Source organism: Oncorhynchus nerka, linkage group LG9b (genome assembly GCF_034236695.1).
Source record: "Oncorhynchus nerka isolate Pitt River linkage group LG9b, Oner_Uvic_2.0, whole genome shotgun sequence".
NCBI classification, from domain to species: Eukaryota; Metazoa; Chordata; class Actinopteri; order Salmoniformes; family Salmonidae; genus Oncorhynchus; species Oncorhynchus nerka.
This window is the reverse complement of record NC_088424.1, coordinates 2,458,881-2,483,049: the sequence shown is the minus strand read 5'-3', so window position 1 is coordinate 2,483,049 and position 24,169 is coordinate 2,458,881. Positions and strand designations below refer to the sequence as shown.

The window sequence follows — 24,169 nt, the reverse complement described above, 5'->3', positions numbered from 1 at the left end:
CTTATAAATAAATGTTGTTTTTTATTATGAAATATGCCAAATAGAGCTAAAGACCCATCGTGACATTGGCAATTAGCTAATTATTACTTTTATTTCAGTATTTCAGTATGGAGTCAGATTTATATAAATTTGTAAACATTTCTAAAAACCAGTTTTCGCTTTGTCATTATTGGATATTGTGTGTAGATTGATGAAGAAAAAATGAATGTAATCGATTTTAGAATAAGGTTGTAATGTAACAAAATGTGGAAAAGGTCAAGCGGTCTGAATACTTCCCAAATGTGATGTGTCTGCAGGGCATTTTGTCTTCATTTTGGCAAATTAACTCATGCTTACTTCTGGAGATGTTCTTCTTCTTCTCAGGAACAAGCCAGGCAACAACCCATACTCAGACAGACAGAATAGGTACAAAGATTGACGTGGGACATCAAATCAAATCATGGGGCGGCAGGGTAACCTAGTGGTTAGAGCGTTAGACTAGTAACCGAAAGGTTGCAAGTTCGAATCCCCGAGCTGACAAGGTACAAATCTGTCTTTCTGCCCCTGAACAGGCAGTTAACCCACTGTTCAGGGGGTCATTGAAAATAAGAATTTGTTCTTAACTGACTTGCCTAGTAAAAAAATAAAATAAAAATATTTGAAAAAATAAGTTATTTGTCACATGAGTTGAATTACAACAGGTGTAGACTTCATAAATGACACCATACAGGATTCTATATGGAACCAATTTTGGTTCAGTGAAGAATAAACCTTGGATAGTCCAAGTCGGTATTAGATAGAAAGCTAGCTGCCTGTAACCTTTGGTTACCTAGGTTACCCCATAGTCAATTACAAAACTACAGTGCCTTGCGAAAGTATTCGGCCCGCTTGAACTTTGCGACCTTTTGCCACATTTCAGGCTTCAAACATAAAGATATAAAACTGTATTTTTTTGTGAAGAATCAACAACAAGTGGGACACAATCATGAAGTGGAACGACATTTATTGGATATTTCAAACTTTTTTAACACATCAAAAATTGAAAAATTTGGTGTGCAAAATAGAAAAACGTCATACTCATGCTCCTTTTCATGACGGTGCTAGCAACCACATGAGCGAGTGAGTGCTAGTACCGACCGGAACATTAAGCCAGCCAAGACAAACACAAACAAACAGACTATACAGTTACAAGTAGTGAGTGAAGTTACGACTTTACTAAACAAGTTATATACCTGTGATGAAATATTTTCCATACAGTAGCTATTTGGACACCAGGTCCCCTCATTTCCCACTCTCCCACACCGAATAGCGTGCCACAGGGCTCTACTCACAGGCTCTTTTTTCCCATGTGGGAGCATTGAGAACCATAGGGTTTTGGACTTGGTTACATGTACATTGAACAACACCGTAGCTTTTCAGGCATTGTTTTGTTATTTCTGTATAACTAAAAATCGACAACGAAGTTGGCTCTTTTACAATAGGTTCAATGGGAAAGAATGTTTATTTTCCCAAATTTGTGGTCATGGTCAAGGGTAATTCCTTCTTATGATGTGAATATTGACTGAGTTTTAAAGAACTCTTATAAAATATAACTTTTTGGGGTTCCATACATGAAGCAAGTGATATAGAACCCTTTTTGATTCTATAAGTAATGTTTTTTTTCTAAGAGTCTGTACAATACAACACACATACCCACACAATCACAAACATACACACACATACACACCCACACATTTTTTATATCAAAATGACAGACACACTAGGTCTGTTAGAAGTACACACACTACACACCACACACTTAAGCAAATGCATTCACACACAATAAATATGTTTTGCCATAGTCTGATTGGTGTGAGCACAAAGTGTGTTGATTCATAGGCCAGGCCTGTCTCTATCTCATTCGAACACATTTCCCTTGTGAAATCAGCCCACTGCCAAGCCCACAGGCAAACAGGACCTCTCTCTCTCTCTCTTTCTCTCTCTCTCTGTGAGTGTGCATGTGTGTGAGAGAGAAAGGATAGAGCAAGAGAGAGAGAGAGATAGAGAGAGAGAGAGAGAGTGTGTGTGAGTGACTGAGTGAGTGAGCAAGAGAGTGAGAGAGAGGAAGTGCAAAGGTAGAGAAATGAGAAACTGTGAATAAGTGTTAGAATAGGTGGTGTGTGCGTGTGTGAGAAAGACTGGGAGATGGCAAGTGGGTGCTTCTGTGTAGGGGGAGATTATGCAAGAAGATAGTGTGAGAACTGTGTGTATTGATGCAAGAAATGAGTACAGAGAGCAGTACAGTGTATGAGTATTCCACATCACACACAATCCTTTCGTAGTCTGCAGAGACCTTCTTTTTGTGCCCAATTAGTTTCCCCTCTCTCTCATACCAGCAAAATGATAGCAAGAATACAGTTCATTTGTTCACAATTCATCTGTCCATTGCAATGGCAATCCACGGACTGGATTCATCCCCCTTGGTGTTTTTCCTATTTTGTTGCATTACAACCTGTAATTTAAATGGACTTTTATTTGTATTTCATGTAATAGTCCAAATTGGTGAAGTGAAATGAAAAAAAATCTAAACAGAAAAGTGCATATGTATTCACCCCCTTTGCTATGAAGCCCCCAAATAAGATCTGGTGCAACCAATTCGCTTCAGTCACATAATTAGTTAAATAAAGTCAATCTGTGTGCAATCTAAGTGTCACATGATCTGTCACATGATCTCAGTATATATACACCTGTTCAGAAAAGCCCCAGAGTCTGCAACACGAATAAGCAAAGGGCACCACCAAGCAAGTGGCACCATGAAGACCAAGGAGCTCTCCAAACAGGTTAGGAACAAAGGTGTGCAAAAGTACAGATCAGGGTTGGGTTATAAAAAAATATCAGAAACTTCGAACATCCCACGGAGCACCATTAAATCCAATATAAAAAAATAGAAAGAATAAGGCACCACAACAAACCTGCCAAGAGAGGGCTGCCCACCAAAACTCACGGACCAGGCAAGGAGGGAAATAATCAGAGAGGCAACAAAGAGACCAAAGATAACCCTGAAGGAGCTGCAAAGCTCCACAGCGGAGATTGGAGTATCTGTCCATAGGACCACTTTAAGCCGTACACTCTGCAGTGCTGGGTTTATGGAAGAGTGTCCAGAAAAAAAGCCATTGCTTAAAGAAAAAAATAAGCAAACACGTTTGGTGTTCGCCGAAAGACATGTGGGAGACTCCCCAAACATATGGAAAAGGGTACTCTGGCCAGATGTGACTGAAATTGAGAGTTTTGGCCATCAAGGAAAACACTATGTCTGGCGCAAACTCAACACCTCCCATCACCCCGAGAACACCATCCCCCCCAGTGAAGCATGGTGGTGGCAGCATCATGCTGTGGGGATGTTTTTCATCGGCAGGGGCTGGGACACTGGTCAGAATTAAAGGAATGATGGATGGAGCTAAATACAGGGCCATTCTTGAGGAAAACCTGTTTCAGTCTTCCAGAGATTTGAGACTGGGATGGGGGTTCACCTTCCAGCAGAACAATGACCCTAAGCATACTGCTAATGCAACACTTGAGTGGTTTAAGGGGAAACATGTAAATGTCTTGGAATGGCCTAGTCAAAACCCAGACCTCAATCCAACTGTGAATCTGTGGTATGATTTAAAGATTGCTGTACACCAGCGGAACCCATCCAACTTGAAAGAGCTAGAGCAGTTTTGCCTTGAAGAATGAGGAAAAATCCCAGTGGCACTTGCAATTGTAATTGCTGCAAAAAGTGGCTCTACAAAGTATTGAATTTGGGGGGGCTGGCGGGGAGAGGTGAATAGTTATGCACGCTCAAGTTATCTTATTTTTTTGTTTGTTTCACAATGAAACATATTTTGCATCTTCAAAGTGGTAGGTATGATGTGTAGATCAAATGATACAAACGCCCCCCCCCCCCCCCCCAAAAAACGATTTCAATTCCAGGTTGTAAGGCATCAAAATAGGAAAAATGCCAAGGGGGTGAATACTTTTGAAAGCCACTGTACCACCTAATCCTCCCCAGCTTCCAATGGCTCATTCACCCCCCTCTCCGTTGTAACTATTCCCCAGGTTGCTGCTGTGTTCTCAGTCAACTTACCTGGTAAAATAAGGGTTAAAAAAATAATTTAAAAAATGCCTAAACTTAAACTGAAAGCTGACTGTTATAGAGCCCCACAGTGGACGCGTCATAACACCCATAAAACCCAAATAAATGGCATGGAGTTGACGCAATCCAATAGTATAACTAACTTTGATTTTGGGGTGAACTGTCACTTTAAGGGTTCTATCAACCAGTGATCAATGCAGAAAATATAAGTGTTCATTGAAACACATACTTTGCTTAACAACAACAGCTAAGATAATATCACAGTGTGTCTTTATCAGTTAAATATTTACCTTGAGTCCATAAACCAATGTCCAAATGCCCACGTTGTAACAAACATATCAATTGCTATTATACTGCTTCAAAATATCACCTCCTATCCACATTCATCTTATGTATCAGTCAGTTAGTGCATGTTTATATTACCTGTGTGTATATACATAGTGGTCTCTCTAGGCTCCCTACTCTTTTACGATCCTATGTTATTTATTCTGGCGAAATGTTCACATGCTATATGAAAAAGCAATAATTTATTATATTTTTCTGTCCGCTTTTGTATATAATCTAGATCATACATTCGATTGTACTAGGTACTGATTTATAGATTTTCTGATGTATTTTCTTGCTTGACAAATCTAATTGTTCTTGAAATAGAAGCCAGGCTGAAGCTCCACTGACCTAGCATGGCTGATTACACAGACAAAACAAAGCTACCTTAATCCCATAAAGATAACAGACTCATTCCAAGATGTGGGGATGATGATGTATTGATGAGATACTCACAACAGACATAATAGGGATCAATTCTCCAAAGATAGAGGGATCTGTCAAGGCAAAGTGGTGACTGGTGAAGCAGAAGGGTGAAGAGGTGATAATGTACGAGTAAATAGGTATTACATGACACTATAATAATAAACATCTAATAATTTATCGCTGTAACTAGATATAAGGGAGAGGAGGGGAGAACAAATAGACCATATGTGATTGAAACTTCTTCTTCTTCTTTTTGGATTCTAACTGCCATTGTGTGGCTTTTTCTACATTGATTTTTCACTTATGACTGACTACATTCTTGACTGGGGCATCATGTGAGTCATGTGACCAGTATCATGTGACTCACCAGTGTTCAGTACTTTGGGTAGGATGGAGAAAGGCAGAAAGCAGAGGAATTCACTCCAGCACACACACAGTAAGTAAACAAACATTCATTGCTTCTCTATTAGAAAAAATGTGAATTGTAATTTCAGTTTACTTCCTTGATTGACCTAATTGAAATGCAATGACCTTACCCTGATACACAGTAATTAAACTGGCATTAGAGTAGTCCATGGCATGGACTAAATCTGGAATTGTATAGAGATGAGGTACAAATGTATTTGACAGGGACTCCAATGGTAGATCATGGAGCTTGCTACGCCAGGATAGTGGGTTTGATTCCCGGGACCACCCATACTTAATGTATGCATGCATGACTTTAAGTTGCTTTGGATAAAAACATCTGCTAAATTGCATATATTATATTATACAGTATATTACTATATATTTTAACATACATGGCACCAGATGTTAACTAAAAAGGTTGTTTTCATCTGCAACATTGTCCAATAACGTTCTCTTTCATAATTTGCTCATATTCCCTCTTTACTGTTTTGCAGCGTGTCTGAGGAATTTCAGAAGAAACAATGATGAATCAATAGGATTGACAAAACTGTGTGTAGTAGACTAAGATTAAGCTAAACCTTGTGAAAATGAATAATTAACATGGTAACACACACTGACATGTTCACAATCTTAACACATACTATTGTTTTAAAGATACAGATTTGGAGTAGAGTGCTTGACAATAGCGAAATTGCTGGGATCTGGCTTCTGTTTGGTTAAGATTTAGACTTCAAAATAAATAAAAGACAGAAAATATGTGAATTTCCCTGGAGTGTGTGCCACCGTCCTTATCATAAATAAAGCTTAAAGATACACACACAATTCATACGTTACGAGATATACAGTGCCTTGCATAAGTATTTAGAGCCCTTGCATTTCTTCACATTTTATTGTGTTACAAAGTGGGATTCAAATAGATTTAATTTCAATCTTAATTAAAATAGGCTTGCCACCTGGAAGCACTTATTTCTGGACATGAAGTACAAACAACAACAAATACAAATCAATGTTTTAACGTAATGTTATTTGCTTTGGTAGTTACAACACATTTAGCACATTTCGTTTGGGTTAGCAAAATCAAAGAAAGTCTATTTATTGTTATCATTACTAATAATCAAAGTCCAAAGATAGAGGCCACTCAACTGTATTATCATAATTAGAGCTAGGGTCTGCTAAACTACTGTATGACCCCAGACCGACCCATCATGGTGCAGTTGTTCCAGGACCTCATCAGTTCTGCTGCGCTCAGCTCCTGCCAGCTGATGAAGTTGTGAAAGGGAACTCCCGTTTTCATGTGTGTGTGTGTAAGAGAGATGTAGAAAAAGAAAGAGAGAGGTGTGGGGTGGGATATCAACAGGTACACGCATACTGTAATTATTCAGTCCTGGTGATCAACAAGGGCCTGTGTGAATGCAGGCTTTTTTCCCAGCCAAGCAGTAGCACACTTGATTCTACTACTCAACTAACCGTAGTCTGGGTATTGCCTGTGCTGGAACACTACTAAATACTGCAATCATAAACCAGCCCTTGCAGGGTGAGACTGCCCACCACTGCTGTACAGTACATGCAAAGTGTACATCTACTGTACTCCCTACATTGTACATTATTCTCAGCCTACCTGTCCCATGTGGTGAAGGTGCATCTCTAGGTGCGTCTCCACGACAGCGTGGCCATGCACACCTCCAGCTCAATCATCAAGTTTGCGGACGACACTACAGTGGTAGGCTTGATTACCAACAACGACGAGACGGCCTACAGGGAGGAGGTGAGGGCCCTCGGAGTGTGGTGTCAGGAAAATAACCTCACACTCAACGTCAACAAAACTAAGGAGATGATTGTGGACTTCAGGAAACAACAGAGGGAGCACCCCTCTATCCACATCAATGGGACAGTAGTGGAGAGGGTAGTAAGTTAAGTTCCTCGGCGTACACATCACAGACAAACTGAATAGGTCCACCCACACAGACGGCATCGTGAAGAAGGCGCAGCAGCGCCTATTCAACCTCAGGAGGCTGAAGAAATTCGGCTTGTCACCAAAAGCACACAAACTTCTACAGATGCACAATCGAGAGCATCCTGGCGGGCTGTATCACCGCCTGGTACGGCAACTGCTCCGCCCACAACCGTAAGGCTCTCCAGAGGGTAGTGAGGTCTGCACAACGCATCACCGGGGGCAAACTACCTGCCCTCCAGGACACCTGCACCACCCGATGTCACAGGAAGGCCATAAAGATCATCAAGGACAAGAACCACCCGAGCCACTGCCTGTTGACCCCGCTATCATCCAGAAGGCGAGGTCCGTACAGGTGCATCAAAGCAGGGACCGAGAGACTGAAAAACAGCTTCTATCTCAAGGCCATCAGACTGTTAAACAGCCACCACTAACATTGAGTGGCTGCTGCCAACACACTGACTCAACTCCAGCCACTTTAATAATGGGAATTGATGGAAATTGATGTAAAATATATCACTAGCTACTTTAAACAATGCTATTTAATGTAATGTTTACATACCCTACATTACTCATCTCATATGTATATACTGTACTCGATACCATCTACTGCATCTTGCCTATGCCGTTCTGTACCATCACTCATTCATATATCTTTACGCACATATTCTTTATCCCTTTACACTTGTGTGTATAAGGTAGTAGTTTTGGAATTGTTAGGTTAGATTACTCGTTGGTTATTACTGCATTGTCGGAACTAGAAGCACAACCATTTCGCTACACTCACATTAACATCTGCTAACCATGTGTATGTGACAAATAAATTTGATTTGAAGGTGCATCTCTAGGTGGAGATGCACAGGGCCTCCATCTGACACATATGTAAACCTGAATCAACAACAACAACCAGGGAAAGACAGAGAGAGAGAGAACATACACATTATTTACATCAGTAAGTGTGCATTTGTGTGTTTATGGCAGAAGTGACACAGAGAAATAGGGATTCCCATCCCAAAATCAACCCCTGGCCCACCAACCTCAACAAAAATCTGTACACCTTGCAACTCTCCAGAGCCCGAATTGTCTACCCTGCCCTAGCGCAACCTCCACAGAAACACACACATAAACACCCCAAGGGTTTGGAAGCCACGGTCAACCATATTGCGGTGCCCCTGGAGCAATTTTAGGGGCCTAGCTCAAGGGTAAACATGAGTACAACGTCTAGAATCCCACCAAATTCATTTCTGTCAGAACTGATGAACTGGTTGCTTTTATATCCAATGCAGTGACCCTACCTATAGAAATACTGTACCTATCTGGTTCCTTGTCACCACCGAAAAGGGTATAGAACCTAGGGTTATTTTAGGACCAGGCCATAAATAGGATTAGGAAAATCGTCCCATCAGCAGTGCTTGACTTCACACCGGAACTGAGTTCCGAAACCTCACATTTTCTACCGGCACCCAATATGAGAACAGGCATCTATTTCAGTCCACTGCCTATCAGCAGTGTGTGTGAGAGACTGAAACACTAACTGACATTTGTATGTCTTAACGGTCAGTATTGAAGAGAAAAGATTAGGCCTAGTTCTCTTTACGGGCCCTTTATCACAGTTGCACAACTCCAATCCATGTTTCTTCCTCACTCTTTTACCGGACTTACACTGTAAAGCCTACCCAAACCAAACTGTCCTGGCTCAGATGTTTTATTTTTTACGTTGCTGTTTCTAGTACGGTTCCAGCAACTATGGTGGATCTGTAACCTGGCCAGCCCAGTAGAGCTCGAGCTCTCCGTTTGGCCCAGTAGTGTAAAAAGGGTGTAGGTGATCATTTAATGTCAATGATTGGCTAGGGAGATCTCAAACACCTCTATAACTCAGTCTCTGATTCGCCTATTAGCCAAGAACAAAAAACAGAGACAGTGCAGCCCTAGAGGACTGGAACTATATCAGTCAGTGCATTCAGAAAGTATTCAGACCCCTTGACTTTTTCCACATTTTGTTACATTACAGCCTTATTCTAAAATTGATTAAATTGGATTAATACCCACAATACCCCATTGTTTGGTTGTCCTTCTGGAACGTTTTCCCATTCCCACAGAGGAACTCTGGAGCTCTGTCAGAGTGACTATCGGGTTCTTGGTTCTAGGCCCTTCGCCCTCGATTGCTCAGTTTGGCCGGGCGGCCAGCTCTAGGAAGAGTCTTGGTGGTTCAAAACTTCTTAAATTTAAGAATGATGGAGGCCACTGTTCTTGAGGACCTTCAATGCTGCAGACATTTTTTGGGAGCCTAGCTCATTAGTACACCCTTGTGGTTGAATATCTTATGATACAACAATTCATAATGTTGAACAAATACCATCAAGGGATATGTAACAATTTACAATAACGAACACCTTATGAAACATCTGTGAAAACCAATCCAGCAATATTTTAGATTTAAATACATTAAAAATATATATTGTTGGTACATGTGTGTCAACTTACTTTCTGATTTTCTTGTACACTCACTCACATGGCAATCAAAGACTGAAATACTGAATTCTGGTATGTGGAATAGAGAGGAGGTGGGTGCTGTGCGGATGGAAGGTTGTCACTTGGGTGCTGCACGGATGGGAGGTTGTCACTTGGGTGCTGCGCAGATGGGAGCCTGTCACTTGTTTTCAACATGTAGTCATTCTTGGAAGGTGGACTCAAAGAGGGAAATTGCAAAGTCCAGGCGCTGCTGCCCTCTTTGTTCTGAGGGTTTACAGTGCTAGTGTTTTTAGCTAATCTGTACAGCTCACATTATGTGGCCAGTATGATATTTGTCTTGCTCTTTCTTAGCAGATATTGACAACATTACAATAACAGTAGCTGATGTAATGAAAAGTTGGAGGGTGGTTGGTAATGGAGGACATCAGGTGGATCCAGGTCTGGGTGTCAGGCAGAACCCCTAGGTCCTGGAGAACAGGAGCAGAGTAAAGGGAACCGGATAGGAGACAGATGTAAACAAGCAAACACACAGGTTAAAGGATTATCAGGTATGTAAAAATACAGTTATTGAATGATTCAATTTAAATGTTTGATTCGACATGAAATAATGTTAATGGAAGACAGAAAAGAAAGGATACCCGTCAAATTGTTTATGTCAGTGGGGTTGGTAGGGGATGGTCCTTCACCTTAACAGTACATACCTGGAAGTGGCGGTTACTTAATGTGACCCAGTGGTTAGCCTTGAGATTGACTATTTGGAGAAACCACTGGGCCAGTGTTGGTACTGCTGACAGCATGGTGATGCCACCCACCATGAGGCAGCAAATACAAATAGTAATCATCTGAGATTTTATATTCACCTTAACGGATGGTGACCCCAGCGAGGAGCAAAAGAGCATCAAGCTTTCCCAGGTATCATCTTCCTTTCTTCCAAGCCAAGTAATTCGCCTGGATGTCAAAGCACTTGGTCCCCTTGATTCTCCTCGGGTGGCTCTCCTTTTTCTCAAGAGCCATGTTCAGTCTCACCTTGATTGATAAAATAAATAAATGCAATTTTATTTCATGTTATTACAAATACATCTCTTATATATCTCTTGGAAGGCCAGAAAATAAACAGCAGACAATAATTTTGACCTGGTCAAAAACCTCCACATCCTTCTCAGTCCGTGCCTGAAGGTGGTCCTCGAAGGCGTTCTGATCTGGTTTGACAACTTCCACCACACCAGGTGGAGTATCAGTGATCTCAAAGTACGTTATACAAAAATAGCAATGTAAAAACACTAAGTCAATCACACATTTTTTTATACTACAGTATAGGCAATCATTTTATGTATAATTGCATTGTTTACCTCAGTAAACAGCTGCGGCTCCCGTCCGTACAGCAGGCGATAGAGTGAGTACTCTGGAGGCCTGGACGATGCTGTTGTGTACAAAGATAAATACCTTCAGGTTGTCCTCCCACCATTCCTATAACCCGTCAAGGGACTTGCCCATGGCAGTCTTGAGGGTGTGGTTGGTCCTTTCATCCAAACCTGGAGGAGGGGGTAGGAAAGGGATATCTATTGACAATGGAAGATATTGACAAGTCTGATTATGTACCATGGAAGAATTTTTTTTTTTTGTAAAAACAAACTCCAACAAACTATTGATGACAGAATATAACCTATTACATCCGTACCTTGTTCCAGATTTCACAACCTCTGTCAATTGGATACCACGAAATTGGGGAGAAAACGGGGTAAAAATAAATAAATACAAAATAAATAAATAAAGATGACCTCAGGAGAACCTTGGGTGTTGAAGATGTCCATCATCGCCTTGGAGGTAGCCTCGCCAGTCTGGTCATTGATGGGTATCATACAAAAGAAAATACATTTTTGCTTCCAAGCACCCTTTTCATTTGGGTTTACAGAAGGGAATTTAGAGTTAAGCACATTATCTTCATTTACAGATCTTAATGGGTATTGCCTCCACCCACTTGGTAAAATAATCGGTCGCCATCAGGCTAGACAGGTATTCACCTTCAAGATGTGACAAATTGAAACATAGTGTTCTCTCTGATATGACATTCATTGAAATCATAATAATTTCAGTTATAATAGAATGTGATCGATAAACAAACTGTTATTTCACTTGCCCAGCTGTCCATATCCTTGACAATCCCATGCCAAAAGAAGTGTATGTTGATTTTGGCAATCATGTGCTTCACTCTGAAATGGCCAACATGCATCTCGGCATGGTCAGCATGGTCTCCTTCTCCTCAGTGAAAATCACCCTCCTGTGTGGCTGACAATCCTTCCCCGTAGGTACATGTGATTGCCTGACAAGTTTGAAGACAAGAGTTGTTGAAATACTCAAGTCTAAGTAATTTTGCACTAATGACTTTCTATGTTTCTCTCCTCCATGTCTCTCGGTCTTTCACGCTTTTCCCACCTCTCTCTTTCACTCTCACCCTTTATTTCTCCCTCTTCCCCCTCTCTCTTTGTCTGTGTGTCTGTCTAGCAAAGATACCTAGTTAAGGGCAGTTGGAATGACCATAATTGCTTAGACCTATCCATTTGATTGATCAGTGTTAACTTATAGCTAGATACCTCAAAATGACAGACATATAACTAAATGTATATAACTAAATGTATAACTAGCAACTTATAGATGACCAACTATCTGGATGGAAAACTGTTGTTGAAAAATGGTTGTTCATGCGGTGCCTTCATAGTACTTCACCTGGTTGGAAAGATAAAGTAACATCTCTTCAAGGCATGCCATTGAAGTGCAGCTAACGTTATATACAAACTGAAAGCTACAAAAACAATTAGCTAGCTAGCTAATGTTAGCTAAACAAAACTGTATGGCTAGCTAGCTGATGTAAGCAAACAAGTAACGTTAGCTAGCAATTTAAATCCCAAAACATCTTTGGATAGTCTTCTTTGCAATGTTTCGGCAGTCCTGGAAACCCCAAAAACTTTTTTTGCAGGGGGACACTATTTGACATGACAGGCTCTTTGATTTTTCATTTGTTTTCCATAAATGACTGCTGTAGTGGAAGGATGAAACGGTGATAATACTCATCACTGGCTGGCGTTCCCATGGAAGTCCTGGGGTCACTGACGCCAGGAGAGGTGTAAAGACAGATTAAATGAATTTTACTGTGTGAATAAAATTGCCGTGTTTGGATTGTTCAAGAGTTTGTAAAGGGCTATGAATTTTGATATATTTTATTGCACTGTTCAGAGGGAGAGACACAAGGGTGCACTCCTATCATTTAAATATAGTTGATTCGATTATAATCTGAAAACAGCAACAACAAAAAGTTGATGCTCTGCATAGGCCCTTTGATTTTTCATTTGTTTTCCATGAATGACGGCTGTAGTGTAAGAATGAGAAAAGGTGACTGGCTGGCATGCAAAGCCCAGTATGATGACTGAATGACAATTTATTACATTGTCTGGGAGGCAGACAATCTGTGGGCTATCACAAGGTTCAAACATACCATATCTGTGGCAATCTCTAAGAAGAGATGTTCTCATGGAAGTCCTAAAGTCACTGATGCCAGGGGAGGTGTGAAGACAGATGACAACGTGAATAAACAAAATTAATGTTACTGTGTGAATTAAATTGTCATATTTAAATTTTTCAAGAGTTCACAAAGACCTATGAATTTGTATATATTTCATTGTGCTGTAAGTGCTATGGATTTATTGTTACACAGAATGTTATTTTGTTAATCGGGCAGCCGATAGTTCAAAGAGGGAGCGACACAAGGATGCGCTCCTATCATTTACAGTTGAAGTCGGAAGTTTACATACACTTAGGTTGGAGACATTAAAACTCCTTTTTCAACCACTCCACAAATTTCTTGTTAACAAACTATAGCTTTGGCAAGTCGGTTAGGACATCTACCTTGTGCATGACACAAGTCATGTTTCCAACAATTGTTTACAGACAGATTATTTCACTTATAATTCACTCTTATCACAATTCCAGTGGGTCAGAAGTTTACATACACTAAGTTGACTGTGCCTTTAAACAGCTTTGGCGACACGTGTAGACAATCAAAAGACACATTGTGATCTGAATGTTTCCTCACAGACTTACATGCAGTCTGTGAGGAAATATTCCTCTCCTACCTGGGAATGTGCTGCCAGTTCACAGATCAGCCCATCATGAAAGTGGCTCTCAAACATGTACTATTTAGATAACAGCTCCCATCGGGTGGTAGTTGGTATGACGCAGATTGATTCCTGTCAGACAGAGGACTGATTTTCCTTTACAAGACACTCAAGCCTATCCAAAAGGCAATAGAATTGCATCTGTCAGTTACTGTGTCATGACCAGGTTCAACAACGATGTATGGTTAATAATGAAGTACCACAATTACAACTGGTTAATAAGGGAGATCCCCTTGTGATCTGATTGAAGTAGTTTATATATCCTCATTGTTATTGTCTTGATAACTCCTAACTCCTCTGGGAAGTTATTGTATGTCTAGCATGCACGTTCTGCATGTGTAGTCTACATTATACAAATACCTTGCATTAACTACAGTTGATGTCGGAAGTTTACATACACTTAGGTTGGAATCATTAAAACTCATTTTTCAACCACTCCACAAATGTATTGTTAGCAAACTATAGTTTTGGCAAGTCGGTTAGGACATCTACTTTGTGCATGACACATGGAATTTTTCCAACAATTGTTTACATACAGATTATTTCACTTATAACTCACTGTATCACAATTCCAGTGGGTCAGTGCTGACAGTGCTGTTTGGAAAATTCCAGAAAATGATGTCATGGCTTTAAAAGCTTCTGATAGGCTAACTGACATCATTTGTCACACCCTGACCATAGTTTGCTTTGTATGTTTCTATGTTTTGTTTCGTCAGGGTGTGATCTGAGTGGGCATTCTATGTTGTGTGTCTAGTTTGTCTGTTTCTGTGTTTGGCCTGATATGGTTCTCAATCAGAGGCAGGTGTTAGTCATTGTCTCTGATTGGGAACCATATTTAGGTAGCCTGTTTGGTGTTGGGTTTTGTGGGTGATTGTTCCCGTATCTGTGTTTCCATCAGATAGGGCTGTTTTGGTTTTTCACATTTCTGGTTTTGTTAGTCTATTCATGTATAATTTCTTTATTAAAGAACCATGAATAATAACCACGCTGCGTTTTGGTCCGCCTCTCCTTCGACTCAAGAAAACCTTTACATAATTTGAGTCAATTGGAGGTGTACCTGTGGATGTATTTCAAGGCCTACCTTCAAACTCAGTGCCTCTTTGCTTGACATGCGAAAATCAAAAGATATCAGCCAAGACCTCAGAAAAACAATTGTAGACCTCCACAAGTCTAGTTCATCCTTGGGCGCAATTTCCAAATGCCTGAAGGTACCACGTTCATCTGTACAAACAATAGTACGCATGTATAAACACCATGGGACCACGCAGCCGTCATACCTCTCAGGAAGGAGACTCATTCTGTCTCCTAGCGATGAACGTACTCTGGTGAGAAAAGTGCAAATCAATCCCAGAACAACAGCAAAGGACCTTGTGAAGATGCAGGAGGAAACAGGTACAAAAGTATCTATATCCACAGTAAAACGAGTCCTATATTGACATAACCTGAAAGCCTGCTCAGCAAGGAAGAAGCCACTATTCCAAAACTACCAGAAAAAAGCCAGACTACAGTTTGCAACTGCACATGGGGACAAAGATTGTACTTTTTGGAGAAATGTCCTCTGGTCTGATGAAATAAAAACAGGACTGTTTGGCCATAATGATCATCGTTATGTTTGGAGGAAAAAGAGGGAGTCTTGCAAGCCGAAGAACACCATCCCAATCGTGAAGCAGGGGGGTGGCAGCATCATGTTGTCGGGGTGCTTTGCTGCAGGAGGGACTGGTGCACTTCACAAAAACAGATGGCATCATGAGGTAGGAAAATTATGTGTGTATGTTGAAGCAACATCTCAAGTCATCAGGCAGGAAGTTAAAGCTTGGTTGCAAATGGGTCTTCCAAATTAACCATGACCCCAAGCATACTTCCAAAGTTGTGGCAAAATGGCTTCAGGACAACAAAGTCAAGCTATTGGAGTGGCCATCACAAAGCCCTGACCTCAATCCCATAGAAAATTTGTGGGCAGAAATGAAAAAGCATGTGCGAGCAAGGAGGCCTACAAACCTGACTTATTTATACCAGCTCAGTCAGGAGGAATGGGCCAAAATTCACCTAACTTATTGTGGGAAGGTTGTGGAAGGCTACCCGAAACGTTTAACCCAAGTTAAACAATGTAAAGGCAATGCTCCCAAATACTAATTGAGTGTATGTACATTTCTGACCCAATGGGAATGTGATGAAATAAATCATTCTCTCTACTATTATTCTGACCTAAAAAAGGGAGTTTTTACTCCGCTTAAATGTCAGGAATTGTGAAAATTGGAGTTTAATGTATTTGGTTAAGGTGTATGTAAACTTCCCACTTCACATGTATATATCTCCAAAATAAGTTGCCGGTAGTAACTCCAACTAAGTGGAAAAATAACAAGATTTTCTTTAAAAAGTTTTTTGTTTAGGAAACAAACACCACTTAACTGCCATTTAAATATATCAACATTAAAGAGTAGAGGGGTATATTATTGTCCCCTAGGGGCAATTAATTTTGCAGCAAATAATAACATGAACAAAAAACAACCGTTTTTACAGCTATATGTAGACGGCACACATTGCTACTACAGGTTATTGACAACGATGGTAGCATCTGTAGTGAAGGACAGTATAGACCTGTTCATTTTAAACTTGGGGAGTGTGTATCTGTGCTCTGAGGGAAGTATGATAAATTCACTAAACAAGGCTGCTGGGAGTCTCTCAGAATGGATTACACCTTGTGTATAAATCGTGTTATTATCCAATATAAATTCAATGTAAATAATGAACTGTGTCATTTGAGTCAAAGGTGATATTCTGCCTAATATAAAAAAATGGATTCCAAATCCATAATGCTGGAGTATACTGTAGAGCCAAATTAAATGTTTTTGCTTCACTATCCAAATAAACATTAAAACAAAAAATAATGGGCATACTGTATTAAAAATACAGAGACTACGTTACCTAAAATTTGGATTCTATCAGTTTATTTACACCGGTGCAAATGTTTGCACTGGCTAGTACATTGGGACATTTAGTTAAAGTTATGCTCATTTTCAGAATTTTTATTTTAATATAAAGTTTAAATAAAAATCTAGTTTAGCTGATTTCTGACTTACCTTGGGTGCTGTCGTTTTACTCAAACCGTTAGCTGGTTATGTATCAACGTTCAGAATCTCCTGGCAAGCATTTTTTTGAGCATGAAGCAACTACACTGAAGTTGAACATGCATAATTCTGATGTCAGGAAAGTTGTGTAAATCAAACAGATAACCAACCACAAACCACAGTTAATATTATAGTAGGGTTTAGTTTATTACATTTCTGTTCATTTATTTATTTGAGCTGCACAAAAAAATTCCTCCAACGTCTGTCATATCATTGAGAGCTCAAAATGTGTTACTTTGGCAAGAAAAACTCAAATGTACGTATTGGCCTACACATAATGATACTGGTTATACACTTGGGAATGGGGTACACAGTAGGTACAGTGCCTTGCAAAAGTTAAGACCCCTCGGATTTATTCACATTTTTTGGGGGGGGTGTAAAATAAATTGGAATTTTTGCCCAACAATCTACTCTGTAATGTCAAAGTGGAAGATATATATATATATATATATATATATATATATATATATATGTTTTTATTTATTTTTAAGATAAATAAAAATGAGAACAAAAATATATTAATTGCATCAGTATTCAGCCCCTTTGTTTAGGCAAGCCTAAATTAGTTCAGGAGTAAAATGTGGCTTAACAAATCACATAATAAAGTTACATGGACTCACTGTGTGAAATAATAGGAGTTGACCAGATTTTTGGATGACTAACCCTTCCGCTGTACCCGATACATACAACATCTGTAAGGTCCCTAAGTCAAGTATTGAATTTCAAGCAACAGATTCAACTTCAAAGACCAGGGAGCTTTTTGAAAGCTTCATAAAGAAGGGCAGCGATTGGAAGATGGGTAACAATAACAAATCAGACATTGAATATATCTGTCCTTTGCCTGCCTCCTGTGGTTTAATAAACTACTCTGTGTATTGTACCTTCCGTCTCCTTTGTCTGCATCTGGGTCATATCCTGAGCCGAGATAATTGGTGATTTTAAAACAGTTACAGAGTTCAATGGCTGTGATGGGAGAAAACTGAGGATGGATCAGCAACATTGTAATGACGACATAATGACTTAAACGACAGAGTCAAAAGAAGAATACAAATATACAGAATAAAGTATGACTGAAAAGAAAAAAAAACGGCAAAGGAACACACTTTTTGGCCTAACTGCAAAGCCTTATGTTCGGGGCAAATCCAACACATCGCTGAGTTAACTGCCTTCTTATTTTCCAGCATGGTGGTGGCTGCATCATGGTATGGGTAAGCATGACGTCGGCAAATAGTTTTTTCAGGATAAAAAGAAATGGGATGGTGCTAAGCACAGGTAAAATCCTAGAGGAAAACCTGCTTCAGTCTGCTTTACAGCAGTCACTGGGAGAAGAATTCACCATTAAGCAGGAAAATAACCTACAACACAAATCTACACTGGAGTTGCCTACCAAGAAGACAGGGAATGTACCTGAGTGGCCAAGTTACAGTTTTGAATTAAATCTGATTTAAAATCTATGGCAAGACTAACATTTTTGTCTAGCCATGAGTCCCAACATCTTGACAGAGCTTTAAGAATTATAAAAATTGGCTAACATTGCACAATCCAGATGTGTAAAGCTCTTAGAGACTTACCCAAGAAGGCTCACAGCTGTAGTCACTGCCAAATGTGTTTCTAACATGCACAGAGTGTACAAATTATTAAGGACACCTTCCTAATATTGAGTTGTCCCACCCCCCGTACGAATTGAACAATGTAAATTCGTCGGGGCATGGACTCTATAAGGTGTCGAAAGCGTTCCACAGGGATGCTGGCCAATGTTGGCTCAAATGCTTCCAACAGTTGTGTCAAGTTAGCTGGATGTCCTTTGGGTGGTGGACCATTCTTGGTACGCACGGGAAACTGTTGAGTGTAAAAACCCAGCAGTGGTGCAGTTCTTGACACAAACCAGTGTGCCTGGCACCTACTACCATACCCCGTTCAACGGGAATATTTTGTCTTGCCCATTCACCCTCTGAATAGCACACATGCTTAAAAATCCTTCTTTAACCGGTCTCCTCCACTTCATCTACACTGACTGAAGTGGATTTAACAACTGACATCAATAAGGGATCATATCTTTCACCTGTATTCACCTGGTCAGTCTGTCATGGAAAGAGCCGGTGTCCTTAATGTTTTGTATACTCAATGTGTACATTTTAGTTATTTAATTTCTATAAATCTTAAAAATATATATATTCTTCCACTTGACATTTGACTATTTAGTGTAGATTGTTGACAAAAAAATTACAATTAAAAACATTTTAATCCCACTTTGTAACACAAAATGTGAAGAAAACCAAGGAGTATGAATACTTTTGCAAGACATTGTAATAAACTTTGCCTCTAAAAGAACATTATTACACCCTAAAAGGTATGGCTTTCAACCTCCATTGTATCACAATCTTAACGCTTCCAACTCAACATTATTTCAAAAGGAGTTCAATATTCTTGCCTAAAGCATTCTGTAAAAACTGTTCATTCTCACCAAAGATGGAGATACTGCATTGTTGAAGCGATTGAGTCGATTGTCTACAGATGCATTTGACCGTTTTCCTTATAGGCCTACACGTCAGCAAATTAGTATGACAGTCCTTGCTTACATTGTGAGGTTCTGAGCTACTGTGCGTAAAACCATTCAAAGTGAGGAAATGTAAAAAAACAGATTCACAGATCTACTCAAGCAATGCTAGAGAGACAGCTGTGAATAGAGAGTACACAGCAGTAGTGGGGAGTGAACCAGGATATGAGCAGTTGTAGGGTCTCTTAGGTTTAACTGTTACAATTGTTTAGACCTAGAAACCAGATAACTTTAAGGTATTTCATAGTAAATAGATGACCTAATCTGATCAAAAAACAGAGAATCCAATGGCCTGTCGCAGCTTAATTTGCCAACGTTGAGTATGAAGTGAATAAAAGCATAATTTCAAAGCACAGCAACACTCCCTTCCATCTATATATACACACAGAATTGACATATTTGATAACATAAATACATAGAGGAAGTGTTCAGACTGACCAAAGTGCTAAGACACATTTGAATTGTGGCTCAAGTCCAAAAGAGTCCCTACTCCGGGTATATGTACATTCCCAAAAGGCCACCTTCGAAACGGCAACTAGCACACACGGCTCAGACAAACCTGGGAATATTGGTAAACCTGGGAAAAGTTGTTCGACTATTTAGGGGGAATCAGATTCCTTATTACAAATACATGATTGACAGTCTCAGGTAGAGACGATTTTGAGGAGCCAGGGCATGGACTCACTGGACTTGGACTTACTAGCCATAAAACATTCAACACACACACACACACACACACACACACACGACAGGCTACATTGAAAAAGAGGTCATATGACAATGGGATACATTCAAACTAAAAACTAAATGTGTAAATCTGGCAATTTTTAGGCTTTACAGTGTTTGTTTACATTTAGTTTGTTTACAAACATTGACGTAATACAAGCTTATATTTTGGGTTCTGATGGGGTACGACAGTTGAACTAAACTCATGAGGCATTTACAAGTTATATTCTTCAAGAATCAAATGGGTACATATCATTAATTTATAAATCCAAAAATGGATGCAGCAACTGCTGATTGCCCCTACCAATTTGAAAGGAAATCCCACAATCCTCCTTTTTTATCGACAATAAGGATCCTAACAACTATCCAGATATTAACAGGAAGATAAGACTGTGCGCGTATTTAGGATCATTTTTTAATGTAAAATATGCACGCTATCTTGAAACCTTGATTTTCATATATTTACGTTCCAACACCTTCCAAAAAGCCAGTCCCAACAGTTCCTACGCTTCCCTACCCTAATCCACAGCCATATTTTGTCTCCACTCCCCACCCCATCCCGATCTCCCCAATAAACAGAGTGACGCCTCCACCCTTGAAGTCTCATCTGATCTCTAGGGCCTTGCCCTCCAGTACCATCTTGATCTCTTTGGCATCCAGCGTCTCATACTGCAGCAGGGCGGTGGCCAGGTTCTTGTGCTCCTTGGCGTGAGACTTGAGGAGCGCCCTGGCCCGCTCGTACGAATCCTGGAGGACCCCACAAACCACCAGAAAAGTCAGGAAATTATCTTGACACAGCTAGGGGCATTGTCTCACATCAGATGTCTGCACTGATCTGTCTGATAGTTCGCAAACACTCATGGGACAGCTAAAAATAAATTTGACGACTTGACGCTCCAGCAGCACTTGCTGTGGGGTAGCAGAGAAAACAGTCTATGACTACGGTGGCTGGAGTCTTTGACCATTTTTAGGGCCTTCCTCTGACACCGCCTGGTATAGAGGTCCTGGACAGTAGGAAGCTTGGCCCCAGTGATGTACTGGGCCGTACGCACTATCCTCTGCAGCGCCTTGCGGTCAGATGCCGAGCAGTTGCCATACCAGGCGGTGATGCAACCACAAGCCAAAGAGGACCAAATCAGGGCCTTGGAAGGACGATGCATGTGGAAACTTACCTTTAAAAGTATCCTGACTTCATGTTCGATGGCAGCCTGTGTCTCCGGGCTCTGTTTCGTTTGGTCGGCATAGGTCATGACACCCAGCTACAACACAGGTGAGAGAGAGTGTGAGTGAGTGAGTGAGTGAGTGAGAAAGATATGCTGGCCTCCTGGGTGGCGCAGTGGTCTAGGGCACTGCATCGCAGTGCTAGCTGTGCCACCAGAGACTCTGGGTTTGCGCCCAGGCGGGCCGGGCGCAGTGCGGGCTAACCAAGGTAGCCAGGTGCACGGTGTTTCCTCCGACACATTGGTGCGGCTGGCTTCCGGGTTGGAGGCGCGCTGTGTTAAGAACCAGTGCAGCTTGGTTGGGTTGTGTTTCGGGGGAGGCATGGCTTTCTCCCGAGCCCGTACGGGAGTTGTAGCGATGAGACAAGATAGTAATTACTAACAATTGGATACCACGAAATTGGGGAGAAAAGGGGGTAAAAAAATTAATAATAATTTAAAAAAGAGAGAGATATACTGTCACAATATATACAGTGCATTCGGAAAGTATTCAGACCCCTTGACTTTTTCCACATTTTGTTACGTTACAGCCTTGTTCTAAAATGAATCAAATAGTCCCCCCCCGCCCATCAACCGACACACAATACCTCATAACGACAAAGCAAGAACAGGTTTTTAGACATTTTTTCAAATGTATAAATTAAAAAACAGAAATATCACATACATAAGTATTCAGACCCTTTACTCAGTACTTTGTTTGAAGCATCTTTTGCAGCCTCGAATCTTCTTGGGTATGGTGCAACAAGCTTGGCACATCTGTATTGTCTTGTCTGTGTGCTCTCCCCCAATTGCTCGGTTTGGCCAGGAGGCCAGCTTTTGGTGGTTCTGAAAACATATTCCATTTAAGAATGATGGAGGCCACTGTGTTCTTGGGGACCTTCAATGCTGCAGACATGTTTTATGCACCCTTCCCCAGGTCTGTGCCTCGACACAATCCTGTCTCGGGGGGCTACGGATAATTCCTTCGACCTCGTGGCTTGGTTTTTGATCTGACATGAACTGTCAACTGGGGGACCTTATACAGACTGGTGTGTGCCTTTCCAAATCATGTCCAATCAATTGAATTTACCACAGATGGACTCCAATGAAGTTGTACAAACATCTCAAGGATGATTAATGGAAACCGGATGCACCTGATCTCAATTTTGAGTCTCATAGCAAAGGGTCTGAATACTTATGTAAATAAGGTATTTTTTTAAATTTTTTAATTTTTTAAAATATACATTTGCAAACATTTCTAAAAACGTGTTTTCACTTTGTCATTATGGGTTATTGTGAGTAGATTGATAAGGACATTTAAGGACATTCCACAAAATGTGGAAAAGGGGAAGGGGTCTGAATACTTTCCGAATGCACTGTATGTAGTGCTGCAACATAGGGTGGTTACCGTTTATGCCAATGAAGCTCATTGAATTGAGAAACAGAGATAGAGCTTTGTGAAGGTTCCACACTAGGTAGTAAGTATTGACGGGCATACAACACAAACAGCAGGCCTTTGCTCATGCAGTATAAGACATTAATTCATTTCCTCTTTCCCGAACAAACATAACTTACCCTCTCACACATTCCAAATCTGGTCACCATCATTCTTGCAATTTTGGTGGCAGCATCAAAGTCACTTGATGCCCCTAAAAAAAAACAAGATGAACATGTATTTCATATATTTTGTTTAGTCTTGGACTCTTGGAAGATTATTAACGGGATAAAAGATACCAATGGCTCAGTGAGACAGAGCATGGTGCTGGCAACAGTAAGGACCTGGGTTCGATTCCTGCATGGGTCACATATACTGAAAACATATGTGTCACTGTCAATGTTCCACAATTATGTAAGTCACTTTGGATAAAAGTGTCAGCTATATGACCATATCATCAATCACTAAAACTTGAATGTTATTTATTTTACATTTGGATGCCAGGATTACCCCTATCCTACTGAGGTTACATTTGCAAAACCCTTGGTTAACATAGAGATTCTGGGAACATCAGAAGGTGGGGGGAAATTAACTATATTCTGGTAATCCGAACAATTGAACATGTGCGGTGGTACTTAATGAATATGTCAGTTCGGTTGTCATCTGAGACATTCTCATCAATGATAAGATGACAAACTCTACAGTGGAAAGTCTACACAGAGTTATCGGATTCACATGGAATTGTTGTTCAATTTAAATGTTTGAATATGAAATTATTTGTGATGGGATGAAATCAAATCAAATTTATTTATATAGCCCTTCGTACATCAGCTGATATCTCAAAGTGCTGTACAGAAACCCAGCCTAAAACCCCAAACAGCAAGCAATGCAGGTGTAGAAGCACGGTGGCTAGGAAAAACTCCCTAGAAAGGCCAAAACCTAGGAAGAAACCTAGAGAGGAACCAGGCTATGTGGGGTGGCCAGTCCTCTTCTGGCTGTGCCGGGTGGAGATTATAACAGAACATGGCCAAGATGTTCAAATGTTCATAAATGACCAGCATGGTCGAATAATAATAAGGCAGAACAGTTGAAACTGGAGCAGCAGCATGGCCAGGTGGACTGGGGACAGCAAGGAGTCATCATGTCAGGTAGTCCTGGGGCATGGTCCTAGGGCTCAGGTCAGTTGAAACTGGAACAGCAGCATGGCCAGGTGGACTGGGGACAGCAAGGAGTCATCATGTCAGGTAGTCCTGGGGCATGGTCCTAGGGCTCAGGTCCTCC

The 24,169-nt window shown here is 40.6% G+C and overlaps 1 protein-coding gene across 3 annotated transcripts in view; it reads right to left on the bottom strand.

Annotated features, from left to right (window-relative positions):
- Window positions 1-17,093: 17,093 nt before the first annotated feature.
- Window positions 17,094-24,169, bottom strand: part of LOC115114101 (ATP-dependent zinc metalloprotease YME1L1-like) — a 56,364-nt gene continuing 49,288 nt past the window's right edge. For 2 of the 3 annotated variants that reach the window (XM_029642085.2, XM_029642086.2), the window contains exons 16-18: window positions 23,029-23,102; window positions 21,427-21,513; window positions 17,094-21,001 (exon numbers count right to left, since the gene is read on the bottom strand). In XM_029642085.2, the coding sequence (XP_029497945.1) occupies window positions 20,858-21,001; window positions 21,427-21,513; window positions 23,029-23,102 (305 nt within the window). In that variant the 3' untranslated portion in view covers window positions 17,094-20,857. Of the gene's footprint in view, window positions 21,002-21,426; window positions 21,514-23,028; window positions 23,103-23,353; window positions 24,166-24,169 lie in introns of those variants that run through there. The other variant, XM_029642087.2, reaches the window with a different exon arrangement.